At 40.8% G+C, this 15724-nt stretch overlaps 2 protein-coding genes across 8 annotated transcripts in view; both read left to right on the top strand.

Moving 5' to 3' along the window:
* Positions 1-1026, top strand: part of egfl6 (EGF-like-domain, multiple 6) — a 38502-nt gene extending 37476 nt beyond the window's left edge. For all 6 annotated transcript variants that reach the window (XM_062069143.1, XM_062069142.1, XM_062069141.1 and 3 more), the window contains 3 exons: positions 89-184; positions 259-521; positions 775-1026. In XM_062069143.1, the coding sequence (XP_061925127.1) occupies positions 89-184; positions 259-521; positions 775-882 (467 nt within the window). In that variant the 3' untranslated portion in view covers positions 883-1026. The remainder of the gene's footprint in view (positions 1-88; positions 185-258; positions 522-774) is intronic.
* An 8002-nt stretch (positions 1027-9028) lies between these two features.
* Positions 9029-15093, top strand: rab9a (RAB9A, member RAS oncogene family). 2 transcript variants are annotated; one of them, XM_062069130.1, is made up of 3 exons: positions 9029-9171; positions 9458-9593; positions 13747-15093. In XM_062069130.1, the coding sequence occupies exon 3, from the start codon at positions 13784-13786 to the stop codon at positions 14390-14392; it is 609 nt and encodes a 202-aa protein (XP_061925114.1). In that variant the 5' UTR covers positions 9029-9171; positions 9458-9593; positions 13747-13783; the 3' UTR covers positions 14393-15093. The 2 variants fall into 2 exon arrangements, with proteins under 2 accessions (XP_061925114.1, XP_061925115.1); XM_062069131.1 differs by lacking the exon at positions 9029-9171 and adding an exon at positions 9206-9346.
* Positions 15094-15724: the final 631 nt, after the last annotated feature.

Here is a 15724-nt window from a genome sequence, read left to right as displayed (position 1 = left end):
CTAATACACACACACCGAGCACCCACTGGCAGAAATGTGGATCGGCGCCTATGAATAGGATAATATGCAACTTTTGTTTCTCCACTAGAGTTCATCATGGACTGCAATTTTGACAAGGGGGCATGCGAGTGGGTCCAAGACAAGGCTGATGACTTGGACTGGAGTGTAGCTTACCATGGCAGAGGTACACACAATTACAGCAATAGAAATACAGCATTTACAGTAAAGTTAAGTTAGGTCACAAGCCTTTTTCTGCAGGTGGCGAGTACTACATGTCCATGAGTGGTCTTCTGGGCGAGCAAGAGGATGTGGCCAAGCTCAAGCTGCTGCTCAGTGATCGAACCCAGCAGGGCAGCTTTTGTCTGACATTCGACTACCGTGTCGTGGGTCATGATGTGGGCACTTTAAGGGTGCTGCTAGATAACAAAGCGTACCCCGTGTGGGAGCAGAGCCACAGCAAAAATCAGGGCTGGCAGACCGAGCTCCTCACTGTGGCCTGGAGAGAAGAAGCACCGCACGCAGTGAGTCATTTGCTGATTTTAGTGCAAAATTCCTGATACACTGTGAACTATCAAACTAACGGATCAATTTAATTAACCACCACATGTCCTATAGTTCTTAGGCGTCACTTGTCATATTGTTGTCGACAATGAACTCATCAGTGGTATTAATTCTGGCTCAGCAGATTGCGCCTTGCACCAGTGGTTCAATATGTGCCCTAATAACTGGTAGACAATCTGCAAACGGCAAATGATACAGTTGCGTGTCTTCCAGGTCATCTTTGAAGCACAACGTGGGAGAGGAGTTGGCGGAGAGATCGGACTGGACAATGTTGTGTTGACCTCCGGGCCGTGTCAAGATGAAGACTCGCCAATCTTTTAGGAAACTTCAATTTGAACAAAAAAAACTAACAGAACAAAAACAAAATATTCTCCAACTGACAGGACTCCCAGTATGGGAGTGTTTAGATGTGTTTAGATGCTGTACAATAAGCGCATGTACAGTCGCGGTCCAAAGTTTACATACACTTGTAAAGAACATAATGTCATGGCTGTCTTGAGTTTCCAATAATTTCTACAACTCTTATTTTTTTGTGATAGAGTTATTGGAGCACATACTTGTTGGTCACAAAAAACATTCATGAAGTTTGGTTCTTTTATCAATTTATTATGGGTCTACTGAAAATGTGACCAAATCTGCTGGGTCAAAAGTATACATACTGCAATGTTAATATTTGGTTACATGTCCCTTGGCAAGTTCCACTGCAATAAGGTGCTTTTGGTAGCCATCCACAAGCTTCTGGCAAGCTTCTGGTTTAATTTTTGACCATTCCTCTTGACAAAATTGTTGCAGTTCTGCTAAATGTGTCGGTTTTCTGACATGGACTTGTTTCTTGTCCACACATTTAAGTCAGGACTTTGGGAAGGCCATTCTAAAACCTTAATTCTAGCCTGATTTAGCCATTCCTTTACCACTTTTGATGTGTGTTTGGGGTCATTGACCTGTTGGAACACCCAACTGCGCCCAAGACCCAACTTCCGGGCTGATGATTTTAGGTTGTCCTGAAGAATATTTTTCATTGTCCCATTTACTCTCTGTAAAGCACCAGTTCCATTGGCAGCAAAACAGGCCCAGAGCATAATACTACCACCACCATGCTTGGCGGTAGGAATGGTGTTCCTGGGATTAAAGGCCTCACCTTTCTCCTCCAAACATATTGCTGGGTATTGTGGCCAAACAACTCAATTTTTGTTTCATCTGACCACAGAACTTTCCTCCAAAATGTCTTATCTTTGTCTATGTGATGTCTGATGTAAACGTGTGGACAATGCTGAAGAAACAAGTCCATGTCAGAAAACTAACAAATGTAGCTGAACTGCACCAATTTTGTCAAGAAGAGTGGTCAAAAATTCACCAGAAGCTTGTGGATGGCTACCAAAAGCGCCTTATTGCAGTGAAACTTGCCAAGGGACATGTAACCAAATATTAACATTGCTGTATGTATACTTTTGACCCAGCAGATTTGGTCACATTTTCAGTAGATCCATAATAAATTCATAAAAGAACCAAACTTCATGAATGTTTTTTGTGACCAACAAGTATGTGCTCCAATCACTCTATCACAAAAAAATAAGAGTTGTAGAAATTATTGGAAACTCAAGACAGCCATGACATTATGTTCTTTACAAGTGTATGTAAACATTTGACCACGACTTTATATGTTTACTGTAAGGCCATCACCTGATTTTTAGGAAGAGCTCAGGAACAAAAACACTTTTTGTCATGTTTATTCATAAATATGTACTATTGCTTTACTGAAGTTAAATAGAACACCTTGTTGTGAAGTGTGTAATGTTTAGTTGCTTGCAGGTTAAATCGGAAATGCTGTACATTTTGCTTTTCAGATATTCTGTACTTTCCCATTAAATTTGTTTTGTTTTTTTGTCTGAATCAGACTCATTGGCAATAACACTGAAGAAGATGTTCACCCTTGTACTATAAAGCAAAGAAAAGCAAAATATCAAATTAAAACTCTGTACAAAAGCATATAAGATAGCTCACCATTGTTAGGAGCCTGGGATTTGTTTTCCAAAGTGAAGATGATGACAGCTTGGTTTTGATGGTGGTCAGTGCTGAAAATCCAGGTCCGCACAAATAAACGGATGGCCATTGTAAAAAGTTATTGGTCGTTCTTTTAAACTTTAATCCAAAAATGGTGGGACGAAAAAAGATTGTTACGACGCAACAACCGTCAGAGTAAAATTATTTGATAATATATATCATTAACTAAATGTAACCACATTATTTCCACAATGGATATATATTTACATTGTTACGACAATAGAAAAATAATGTATTTCTGTTGTGTCCATCAAAATGTTTTTTTGCTCCCAGTTTGGCTAGACCAGGGGTCGGCGACCCAAACTGTTGAAAGAGCCATATTACACCAAAAATACACCAAAAGAAATCTGTCTGGTGCCGCAAAAAATTAAAAGCCTTATATAAGTGTTATAATGAAGGCAACACATGATTTAAGTGGCTATATTAGCCTACTATGAAAGGCTGACGCAAATCTTCGTTGACAGAAATGTTATATTTTAATTTTTATTCTACACATTTTTGTAACATTGGAAATCATTAGTAAAATAGAGGATTCTCACAGGATGAGATAACTTCTGGAAATGACTGGCTCAGAATGGCCAACTGTATAGATGTGTGTGTCCAAGTTTAAGGAAACGGCAGGCTGTCTTCTTCTAGTGGATTTATTGCAATGTTTGCAAGCTGGGTAACGTTTGCTGTGGTCTGGAACAACATGGCACACAAACAACTATCAGAAATGCAGCCAATATTACATACAATGTGTCATAATCAAATATAAGTTAAATACACAGAGGACATAAGTAAAGGAAATTAAATGATCTCAAACATGCCTACAAATGAGGCATAATGATGCAATATGTAAATACAGCTAGCCTATTTAGCATGTTAGCACCGATTAGCTTGCTGTCAAGCACTGACCAAACATGCCTGATTAGCACTACAACAAGTCAATACCATTAACAAAACTCACCTTTATGCATTCACGCAAAGCATAAAAAGTTTGGTGGACAAAATGAGACAAAGAAGAAGTGGCATAAAACACGTCTTTCTGTGGCAGCATCGGAGACAGTAGTACATGTAAACAAACTACGGTGAGTTCAAGGATCGCAGTTCTAGTATATATCTGTCAGTTGACTCCCTATGGAGACACAAAAACTACTAAACTAAATAAGACCACCCACAAAATGGCACATCGTAAACAGACAGTCAGAAAGCAGCTTTAAAACATAATAAATGCACAATTTTGACCAAAGAACCACCATAACATGTTATGCAGGCCACAAGGAAGTATTTCAAATGTAGAAAAAAAAATCATAATATGATCCCTTTAATTAGGTACCTTTTTGGGTAAATTCTACATGTCAGAGTAGTTTTAATTCAACATACTTTTTACATTTAGTTGAGTATTTTTGTTGGCAAAAAACACTACTTTGTTACATTTAGTTTCATTCCCATCGCTACATTTATTCATATCATTATATTGATTTCTAATCCATTGGTTACGGCTTGCAAACACAAATTGTAGACTTCTTCCAACGTGCAGCGTCACATGACTCTGTCTCACCAATCCAGCCTAAGCACTACTGACTTTTGACTCCATTTCACCAATCAAACAGCGCCTGGCAGTCACATGACCGCACTATCAGCTAGACACTGTAAAAAGTGACACGACGTTGTGCGACTCGCAGTCAGATGAGATGAGGATCTTCATTAAATGTTTACTTACAAACTATGACAAAGAACATGAACTGTATATCATGGGCTGTCATCTGTGTCAGTGGAGATGTTCACATTTCAGTGTATAAGAATTTCACTTCCAACTGCAGAAAACGCATTGGAGTAAGTTGTAGTTGTGTTTTATGTTTTCGTTGTGCACATGATAACATTAGCCCTGTTAAAACATCTTAAGTGACCGTAAAATGTGCATATTTTGTAGTACATTTTGTGGTATGGTTTCTTGGTCTCAACTACAACTACAGTTAAAAAAATAGCTACTAAATAAATCAGATGTATGTACATATTTATGACTAATACTCAGTACTGTACTGAGTATCTGGAGTAGATACTGAGTATTTACTCATGTACTGACAGTACATGAGTAGTTTTTTAATTGAATACTTACTAACTCTTACACAAGTGATAATTTGGATAACATCATTTTACTTTTACCTGACTGATATTACTTTAAAGTAACGGTAGTCTTACTTTAATACATTTTTTGGCTACTCTACCCACTTCTGATTTTAGCCAACTAGTTTTCCTCCAAGAAATGTTTTTTCCTTTACAAATGTATGATGCTCTATAGGAGGGCAAGCTTACAATGATTATTTAATGGTTAGGTGGGGTTTGTGTTTGGTGACTTCTGTTGTCTATTCAGTTTGATATTTACCATTTTTGTCAATTGTGTGTGTATATGATGCTACTTACTTACAATTAGGTGGTTCTAATGCCAATGTACTTCCACAAGATAATAAACATGTTCACCTACTATCTTTACATGATGGTGTTTGTATTTTTTTTTTTAAATTTTAATCGTTAGCCGAGCCCAGGGGTAAGCAACCCGCGGCTCTCGAGCCGCATGCGGCTCTCGAGCCGCATGCGGCTCTTTAGCACCATCCTGGAGCTTTTTCAAAAATGGAAAAAGGAAGGGAAAAATATATTTTTTTTGTTTTAATACGGTTTCTGTAGGAGGACAAACATGACACAAACCTGCTAATTGTTAGAAAGCTCACTGTTTAATATGTTTGTGTTTATGCTTCACTGACTTGTATTGTATTTGGCCAGCGCCGTTTTGTCTTACTAATTTTGGCGGTCCTCAATTTACGTGTACAACTTTCTCCAACGCTGCCACAGAAAGACGTGTTTTATGGCACTCCTTCTTTGTCTCATTTTGTCCACCAAACGTTTTATGCTCTGCATGAATGCACAAAGGTGAGCTTTGTTGATGTTATTGACTTGCGTGGAGTGCTAACAATCCATGCTAACAGGCTATTTAGGCAAGCGGTGTGTATATATTGCATCATTTATTGCTTTTGTAGGTATATTTCAGTTCATTTAATTTCCTTTACTTATGTCCTCTGTGTATTTAATTTATATTTGCATGTCTCATGACACATTATCTGTATGTAATATTGGACAGCTAGCGCATCATCTGTGGTCTCCACGAAGGAGAGGGGGGCAGAGCAGAAAAGAAATGGCAGATCAACTGGTCTAAACGGGGGGTCTATTTAAAGGCTAGAGTATACAAATTAGTTTTAAGATGGGACTTAAATACTTCTACTGATGCGCTAGCTGTCCAAAGTCGGGACCCAGGATGGACCACTCATCTGTGCATCAGTTGGGGACGTCTCTGCGCTGCTGACTTGTCTCCACTCAAGATGATCTCCTGCTGGCCCCACTATGGACTGGACTCTCATACTATTAACTAGATCCACTATGAACTGGGCTCTCACACTATTAACTAGATCCACTATGGACTGGACTCTCACACTATTAACTAGATCCACTATGGACTGGACTCTCACACTATTAACGAGATCCACTATGGACTGGACTCTCACACTATTATGTCAGATCCACTATGGACTGGACTCTCACAATATTATGTTAGATCCACTATGGACTGAACTCTCACACTATTATGTTAGATCCACTATGGACTGGACTCTCACAATATTATGCTAGATCCACTCGACGTCCATTGCACCGGTCAACCAGGGGGTCCCCTCCAAGGTTTGTCATTGTCATCCCATTGGGTTGAGTTTTTTCTTGTCCTGATGTGGGATCTGAGCCGAGGATGTCGATGTGGCTTGTGCAGCCCTTTGAGACACTCGTGATTTAGGGCTAGTTAAGTAAACATTGATTGATTGATTGATTGATAGATTGATTGATATTGGCTGCATTTATGATAGTTGTTTGTGTGCCATGTTGTTCCAGACCACAGCAAACGTTAACCAGCTTGCAAAGATTGTAATAAATCCATTAGAAGAAGACAGCCTGTCCTTTTCTTTAACTTGGGCCCACACATCTATGCCTTTGGCCATTCTAAGACAGTCATTACCAGGAGTTATCACACCCTCTGAGACACTTACTTAATGTGTTGCCTTCATTATAACACCTACATTAGGCTTGTAACTTGTTGCGGCTCCAGACAGATTTGTTTTTTGTATTTTTGGTCCAATATGGCTCTTTCAACATGTTGGAGGACACTTTATTGCATATAGATGACAAACAACACTTAAGACTTTTAGCATATCAATATGTGGAATAAAATTATGGAATGTATTAAACAAGGAAATCAAACAATGTACTAATATGATTTAGCATAAGAGACTGTTCAAACTACAAGTGTTCACAATGGACAAAGAACAAGAATTATTATATGGGGGCGGAATAGCTCGGTTGGTAGAGTGGCCGTGCCAGCAACTTGAGGGTTCCAGATTCGATCCCCGCTTCTGGCATCCTAGTCATTGCTGTTGTGTCCTTGGGCAAGACACTTTACCCACATGCTCCCAGTGCCCAGTTTAAATGTAACTTAGATATTGGGTTTCACTATGTAAAAGCACTTTGAGTCACTAGAGAAAAGCGCTATATAAATATATATCACTTCAATTATGATAAAGATCTTGAGCCTTTAGAAAAAATTTTGATAATGGTTATTTATGTATTTAATATTTGCTTACTTATTGTACATTTATTTATTTACTCACTGTTACGTTAGAAACTGAATAACAAAGACATGGGATAAAACTGCTATGATATGAAAAGGGGGGCGGCATGGTGGAACAGGGGTTAGTGCGTCTGCCTTACAATATGAAGGTCCTAGGTTCGATCCTGCGCTCGGGATCTTTGTGTGTGGAGTTTGCATGTTCTCCCTGTGACTGCGTGGGTTCCCTCTGGGTACTCCGGCTTCCTCCCACCTCCAAAGACATGCACCTGGGGATAGGTTGATTGGCAACACTAAAATGGACCTAGTGTGTGAATGTGAGTGTGAATGTTGTCTGTCTATCTGTGTTGGCCCTGCGGTGAGGTGGCGACTTGTCCAGGGTGTACCCCGCCTTCCGCCCGTATGCAGCTGACATAGGCTCCAGCACCCCCCGCGACCCCAAAAGGGACAAGCTGTAGAAAATGGATAGATGGATATGAAAAGGGGTAGGATTTAATAAGCTCTGCTTCTTCCTACTCCTTTTCGGACATGCTGTAATGGAATTAGAGTGTCCGCCCTGAGATCGGTAGGTTGTGAGTTCAAACCCCGGCCAAGTCATACCAAAGGCTATAAAAATGGGACCCATTACCTCCCTGCTTGGCACTCAGCATCAAGGGTTGGAATCCATCAATCAATCAATCAATGTTTACTTATATAGCACTAAATCACAAGTGTCTCAAAGGGCTGCACAAACCACAACGACATCCTCGGTACAGAGCCCACATATTGGGGGTTAAATCACCAGAAATGATTCCCGGGCGCAGCCACCGCTGCTGCCCATTGCTCCCCTCACCTCCCAGGGGGTGAACATGGGGATGGGTCAAATGCAGAGGACAAATTTCACCACACCTAGTGTGTGTGTGACAATCATTGGTACTTTAACTTTAACTTACTTATAACCTCTTAAGGCCCAAGCTGTTTGTGTATATGCTTTTTTCTTTATCTTTGTTATTTGGGCTTATTGGACCCTAATTAGAATAAAAACTAAGAATCATCTTTAGATATGATGTACTTAGTCCATAAGTAACAAACGTGTACTTCATGTTTAGTGACATGCTAATTCTTATTTTTACACTTTTTTTTTCCAAATTCCATTGTATGTTATACTCTTCTGACACCACCAGATGGCAGTATAAGTGTCCACATAAGGGCCATAAGACCCCAATTCAGTGGTGTACACAATTTTGGAAATAAAAGCTAAAAGGTGCTGTCCACGCATGTGGCCAACTAAGTCTTTAGACAGAAATGTCGGGTGGCGGGGCTCTGCCTTAGAGATAGGGTGAGAAGCTCTGTCATCCGGGAGGAGCTCAAAGTAAAGCCGCTGCTCCTCCACATCGAGAGGAGCCAGATGAGGTGGTTCGGGCATCTGGTCAGGATGCCACCCGAACGCCTCCCTAGGGAGGTGTTTCGGGCACGTCCGACCGGTAGGAGGCCACGGGGAAGACCCAGGACATGTTGGGAAGACTATCTCTCCCGGCTGGCCTGGGAACGCCTCGGGATCCCCCGGGAGGAGCTGGACGAAGTGGCTGGGGAGGGGGAAGTCTGGGCTTCCCTGCTTAGGCTGCTGCCCCCGCGACCCGACCTCGGATAAGCGGAAGAAGATGGATGGATGGATGGATGGATGGATGGATGGATGGATGAACTGAACTGAACAGCCAACCAAAGGGCTCGCCCAATGCCCATCGATTACGCAGGCACAATACCGCCCCCTGGTGGTGAATCCCAAGCCAAGCGGACTCGCTCGTTGATTGGCTCATTCGGTCACGTGGCCAGGACAGTCCGGTCGCTCCACTTCCGCTAGTTAGCTTTGACAGGAAGCTAGCGGCGTGAGGAAACATTGTCGGCTACGACCACAAAAAAAAAAGGTAAGCTGTCAAATAACGTTCACAACACACGTTTTGTTGTTATCACATCGAACCTACAGTACTCTGTTACTTCATAGCTCCAATTGTTAGAGTCTTATTCGAAGTGACTTGAGCTAATCTTACGTTGAGCGTGCTAATGTTGCTGTTTCCTTTACTCCAGCTGTGTTGTCATATTGTATGTTAGCCACCTGGCTTGTAGCTAAACACTCACCACAACCACACTTGCATATTTCTTGTTTTGTCTTGCATTGTTCACGTCACACCTAATGTTAAACTGGTGTTGCAGGGCAGGCTGTGCGAGTACTGGAGCTCCATGGCCGACTGGCCGTCCATAGCAACACTGAACAAATGAGCATGTGACTTAGTACCAGGTTCTGCACCACATGATCTGGACAACTAGAGGAAGCCTAAATCAATCAGTGGTAAGTCCAACTGCCCATTACATTTCGGGAATATGTTTTGGTAGAAAAGAGATTTGGTTGACTAGACTAAACAACTTGTATAAATCAATCAATGTTTACTTAAATAGCACCTAAATCACGAGTGTCTCAAAGGGCTGCACAAGCCACAACGACATCCTGGGCTCAGATCCCACAACTTGTAGTTTTGCATTGCAAAAATTTGTGTATTTTTTTTTTAATGAGATACATTTTGTTTTGCTTTTAAAAAGTGTTGCCCAGTATTCAGTGATTGTATGACAATAGGTCCAAAATGTCAGTTGAAATTGTGTTACAGCTGAAACAATTGTTCCTATAGGACAGTGTTTTTCAACCTGTTTTGAGCCAAGGCACATTTTTTTCGTTAAAAAAAATCCGGAGGCACACCACTAGCAGAAATCATTTAAAAATGAAACTCAGTAGACAATTTAAAGTCGTCGTCGCAATTGTTGGATATGAATTCAAACCATAACCGACCATGCATCACTATAGCTCTTGTCTCAAAGTAGGTGCACTGTCATGACCTGTCACATCACGCCGTGACTTATTTGGAGTTTTGTGGTGTTTTCCCGTGTGTAGTGTTTTAGTTCTTGTCTTGCGCTCCTATTTTAGTGGCTTTTCCCTTTTTGTTGTTATTTTCCTGTTGCAGTTTCATGTCCTCCTTTAAAGCGCTATTCCCTGCCCCTGCTTTGTTTTAAGCAATCAAAAATATTTAAGTTGTTGCTATTTCTTTTCGTGTAGACATTGTTGATTGTCATGTCATGTTCGGAGGTACATTGTGGACGCCGTCTTTGCTCCACAGTAAGTCTTTGCTGTCGTCCAGCATTCTGTTTTTGTTTAGTTTGCAGCCAGTTCAGTTTTAGTTTTGTTCTGCATAGCCTTCCCTAAGCTTCAAAGCCTTTTCTTAGCGGCACTCGCTTCCCGTTTCTTTAAGGGGTAAGCATTAGATACCTTTCGACCTGCACACTGCCCCCCGCTGTCGTCTGCATATTGTGATCACGACAAAGCAATTAGTTACCTGCTGCCACCTACTGATATGGAAGAGTATTACACGGTTACTCTGCCGATCTCTAGACAGCACAGACACTTAACAACGGCACATTATTTGCGTATTATATTTACTGGTTTGCAAAAAATATTTTGAACACCAAATTTGTCTTTATCCAAACTTGCTCTAAATCAGATGTGGCAAACTCAAGGCCCGGGGGCCAGACGTGACCCGCGACATAATTTTATCTGGCCCGCAAACTAGTGTTGTCCCGATACCAATATTTTGGTACAGGAACCAAAATTATTTTGATACTTTTCGTTACTTTTCTAAATAAAGGGGACCACAAAAAATTGCATTATTGGCTTTATTTTAACAATAAATCTTATGATAAAGTTATGTTTCTTATTGCAAGGAAGGGTTTTAAATGTAGAAAAAAATATAATATGACCCTTTTACATTTTTGTGTTTCTGAAATGAATTAATTGCCATCAATTATACCTTTTTTTAAAAACTCTTGGTGGTGATGAGTTGCAAGGGAGTTTTTATTTTATTCTATTTGCGACACAACAAACCAAAAAATACGTAACAATTCAAAGATCAAACTCTTCTTCTGTGCAAGGTTGCGGTTTTCATGAATTATTTGCAACAAGAGCCACCGCATTAATTAAATGACACACACTAATGCGCGGAGTACTCACACGAGCCAAATGTGATGGACTTTAGGTGTAAAGTGGGCCTAAGCCTGATATGATTGGCCTAGTTTGAATAAGTGCACCCGTAGATGCTTCTATTTTGTATGAAAGCTCTGACAGTTTTTTTGGACCATAGGGCGCACTGCTGGTGAGCGGCTCTATGCAGGTCTGTTTTCATACAATAGGCACCAGATTATAGGTGTGTTAAAAGGGTCATATGATATTTTTTTACATTTAAAACACTTCCTTGTGGTCTGCAGAACTGTAATGGTGGTTGTGGAGAGGGGCGTGGTTCACGCGTTCCCTGTGGGCGGGGTGTGTGCAGTGGCCAGCCATGAAGCAGCAGACAGGTGAGTGGATATCTCAGCTGGAATGAGTTATCTAATCAGCTGTTCCTTTATTAGCAGCATCAGAGACCATGAGGCGGGAGGTGAGCTGGAGAGCAAGGGAGCGACGCCGCCTGAGAGAGTGCTGAAAAGCCAAGAGTGACTTTGTGTAGAAAGAATTAAAACCATTGTAAACGCTGCATCAGAGTGTTGTGCCTTTTCCTGTGGTCCCAGAAGAACCCGAGTAAAGAGACATCTTCACAGTGGCGCCCAATGTGAGGCTGTCTCTTTACTCGGGTTCTTCTGGGACCACAGGAAATGGCACAACACTCTGATGCAGCGTTTACAATGGTTTTAATTCTTTCTTCACAAAGTCTCTCTTGGCTTTTCAGCATTCTCTCAGGCGGCGTCGCTCCCTTGCTCTCCAGCTCACCTCCTGCCTCATGGTCTCCGACGCTGCTAATAAAGGAACAGCTGATTAGATAACTCGTTCCAGCTGAGATATCCACTCACCTGTCTGCTGCTTCATGGCCGGCCCCTGCACACATCCCGACGGCAGGGAACGTGTGAACCACGCCCCTCTCCACAGTGGTTCTTTGGGCAAAATATTGAATAGATTATCTTTTACAGCCTGTCTTCAAGCCGCTTTCTGACCGTCTCTTCAAGATCCGCCATCTTGTGGACGGTCATATTTACTTGGCTCCACTATGACAGTATCTTCTTATCGTCATGTTTATTGTAATAGTAGTTTTTAGCGCGTCCATAGCGAGTCTACTGACAGATATAAGTTAGAACTGTGTGCTACTTTATATTAGAAATGGCAACAGCAGAGGATAAATGCCCCACAACAAGAGAATGGAGAAAAATAAGGAGCTAATTGACTACATTGTCGGACTCCAATAGCAGACCCGTGCAAAGCACTTTGGGTACACCTTTACCATATATGAATAGTACAGGTCGTCAATTGAACAGGCGTCACCCTGCAGTCCAAACGTATCTCTTGTGTGTGACTGCCATCCACTGGACACTTTTGTCATTACACTATGTACTAGATAAAATTGCTTCCGGGTCAGTAAGCACAACCTGAATTAAATCGTACATTTGACGCACAGGTTTATAAGATGCCCTGTTAATTTTTGTGTGCCTTATAATCTGAAAAATATGTTATTTGTTTAAACCCTTGTGCACCCCTAGGGCCAAAAAACGTGCATTATGTGTTCCCTATGTGATATGATTGTTTCAGTTTGAAGGTTATATGTCTGAAATTACACCAGGGAGTTTTTCACAATAAAAAAAATTGCATTGTGTTTTTGATTGCAACATTGTTAGAATAGGATTTAAACAAAGAACACACTCTTTCTCTTGAGAAGTCTTTCAGCCCCATTGGCTCTCATTATAACTGATATTTTTTAAACAGATTGTAAAGGCATATTGCTATGCTTTTTCCATGAAAACTGAATGAATCTCATGTTTGCCGATTGAAAAACAAGACAATATTGTTTTGGTATAGTTGTGCCCCTTAACCACTAGATGGTGCCAGAAAACCATAGGCATAATTTTCAGAGATTTGTTGCGCGTAAACGAGTTAAACTGCTATTAAACTGCTGAAATGCAAAGAAAATGATCTTGGGCAATTATATATTTACTGTATATATAACATGGCAGATATATATATATAAAAGACTTTGTGAACTCTATAAATTCAACCAAGTCATGCCTGATGTCTCTTTCGCTCAGTAGGTAATAATATAGATTTATGTCTACTGTATGAAAATCAATCATGTCACAAATTATTGGCCTATTCAAGGCTCTAATTACCCACCTCCAAATATTCCACTATTTTTTTGAAATACTGCAAATTGTGCATTTTCTCATTATGAACTTTTTTTTTTTACAAAAAGGCCATAAAACATAAAAAAATACTAAAAGCTTTATATCAATATGAAGTTCTTAAAATATTTTAAGTGTTGAACGTAATGATACTTTTATATATACTTTTAAGTGTGTGTAGTCAATCTTAAGGTTGCATAAGGGCTAAATTGGCAACATAATTAAGACACATCACCTATGAGTACAAAGGTCACTTATTTGTGGAAGTAAGAAGTGATGTTTTGGTTTCTTTAAAACAGGTCATCGTATAATCGCAAAGCGAAACAGCAAGCAGCCATGTCGACAAAAACATCCCTGTTGAAAGTTATCCTACTGGGCGACGGTGGCGTCGGAAAGAGCTCCCTCATGAATCGCTACGTCACCAACAAGTTTGACGCCCACCTTTTCCACACCATCGGCGTGGAGTTCCTCAATAAGGACCTGGAGGTGGATGGCCACCAAGTCACTCTGCAAATTTGGGACACTGCCGGTCAGGAGCGCTTTCGCAGCCTGAGGACTCCTTTCTATCGAGGCTCGGACTGTTGTTTGCTCACCTTCAGCGTCGACGACAGCCAGAGTTTCATCAATTTAGGCAACTGGAAGAAGGAGTTCATCTATTACGCGGACGTCAAAGAGCCAGAGAAGTTCCCTTTTGTGATTTTGGGCAACAAACTGGATGTGGCGGAGCGGCAGGTGTCCACCGAGGAGGTGCAGCAATGGTGCCGGGAGAACGGCAACTACCCGTATTACGAGACCAGCGCCAAGGACGCCACCAATGTTGCAGTGGCCTTCGAGGAGGCGGTGCGCAGAGTTTTGGCGATAGATGAGCGAGCGGACCACCTCATCCCCACGGACACGGTCAAGCTTCACAGAAAGCCTCGCTCTGCTGCCACTTGCTGCTCATAACACCCAGGTGGTGATGAGTAGCATTCATAAATAATGATAGGTGTACAAAACTGCATTACATTGTATTACAACTAATAACATACTGAATCAGGGTTTGCTTACCGTTGGGATCACTCTAATAGAAGCACTACTAAACGTGTCTTATAATAAACAGGAACGCACTGACTCACTCCGCTTGACTCCAGTTCTAAGGTCAGACAGAGAATAAATATTTCATATAAGCTTTGTGTGGGTACCTCGAAATATGTAGCTTTGTACTACCTACAAGTACAATTATGTGATAATATAGATGAAAAGCTGATTCATGTTAACATCTAGCTTTTAAATGAAGCCCCGTTCACGTCTTATAGCTAAAGCAGTTATGTTACTAACAAATGTATTGATTTTGACACTTGTTTGCACACATTCCTGCGTTGTAAATTTAGAGCATTACTGAATTTTCAAAGCACTATTGTACTAACTTCCAAATCCTGATAAAATATAAAACTGGATGCATTTGTTGTTCTGTATTTTTCTCTCACATAATTGCACGTACAAAGAACTAGAAGTAGAGGAAAGTGTAATTGAGCTATGGCTGTTGATAAAACCTGAATTAATTTTGACTTTGTTTTGTATTATACAATTGAAGGTCTGCTGTTGTTTTTTTTTGCATTTCCTGTTTTGTGTTAGTCAACCAATGAATAAAGCATCTGGGAATCGGACTGTTTTGTAACCCTAATAAACATGTCTACTATAATCCAAGTTTCTATACTCATTAGGCTCACAGCTGACTTGGGGCAAGAGGCAGTGTACACCCTGGACTAGTCAAAACCAATTCACACCCACAGATCATTTAGAGCAGAGCTATTCAACTGGCGGGCCGGGAGGGGCACTATATCCCCAGGTTCAGTTCTAAACTTGGGAGACAAACATTTTTGCAGCAACTTCCTAAAAACATGGGAGTGCTCTTGTTGTACAGAGGAACTTGAACCAATGTGAACATATTGGCAGGTCCTTGCATTGACATTTTAACCTTGCTAGCAAACAAAACACTGGGGTCCAAACTTGTGATTTATATGGCTGAGGTGTTCCTCAAGGCGCACCTTAAAGTCCTCTCCTTTTTGGCAAGTACCCTTTTTTTAAAACATGTTTTCATAATGTGATTTATGTACCTAAGGTGTTGCTGTAGCTTGTTTACTTACGATACAGTCAGTAGTAATTCTTCAACATCTTTAAATATAATCGTGGTATTCCTGAAGGTTCCATTTTAGGTCCTCTCTTTTTCATCATTTGGTCTACACAACTTGCGAGAAACTCACATTTGTCCAGCAGATTTTTCAAAAATCCTACACT

Source organism: Entelurus aequoreus, linkage group LG14 (assembly GCF_033978785.1).
Source record: "Entelurus aequoreus isolate RoL-2023_Sb linkage group LG14, RoL_Eaeq_v1.1, whole genome shotgun sequence".
NCBI classification, from domain to species: Eukaryota; Metazoa; Chordata; class Actinopteri; order Syngnathiformes; family Syngnathidae; genus Entelurus; species Entelurus aequoreus.
The sequence above is the reverse complement of the archived record's forward strand: the minus strand, read 5'-3'. Positions and strand labels throughout refer to the sequence as shown.

Excerpts from the sequence above, each read along its gene's own strand:
- rab9a (XM_062069130.1), top strand. The coding sequence starts at position 13,784 with ATGTCGACAAAAACATCCCTGTTGAAAGTTATCCTACTGGGCGACGGT.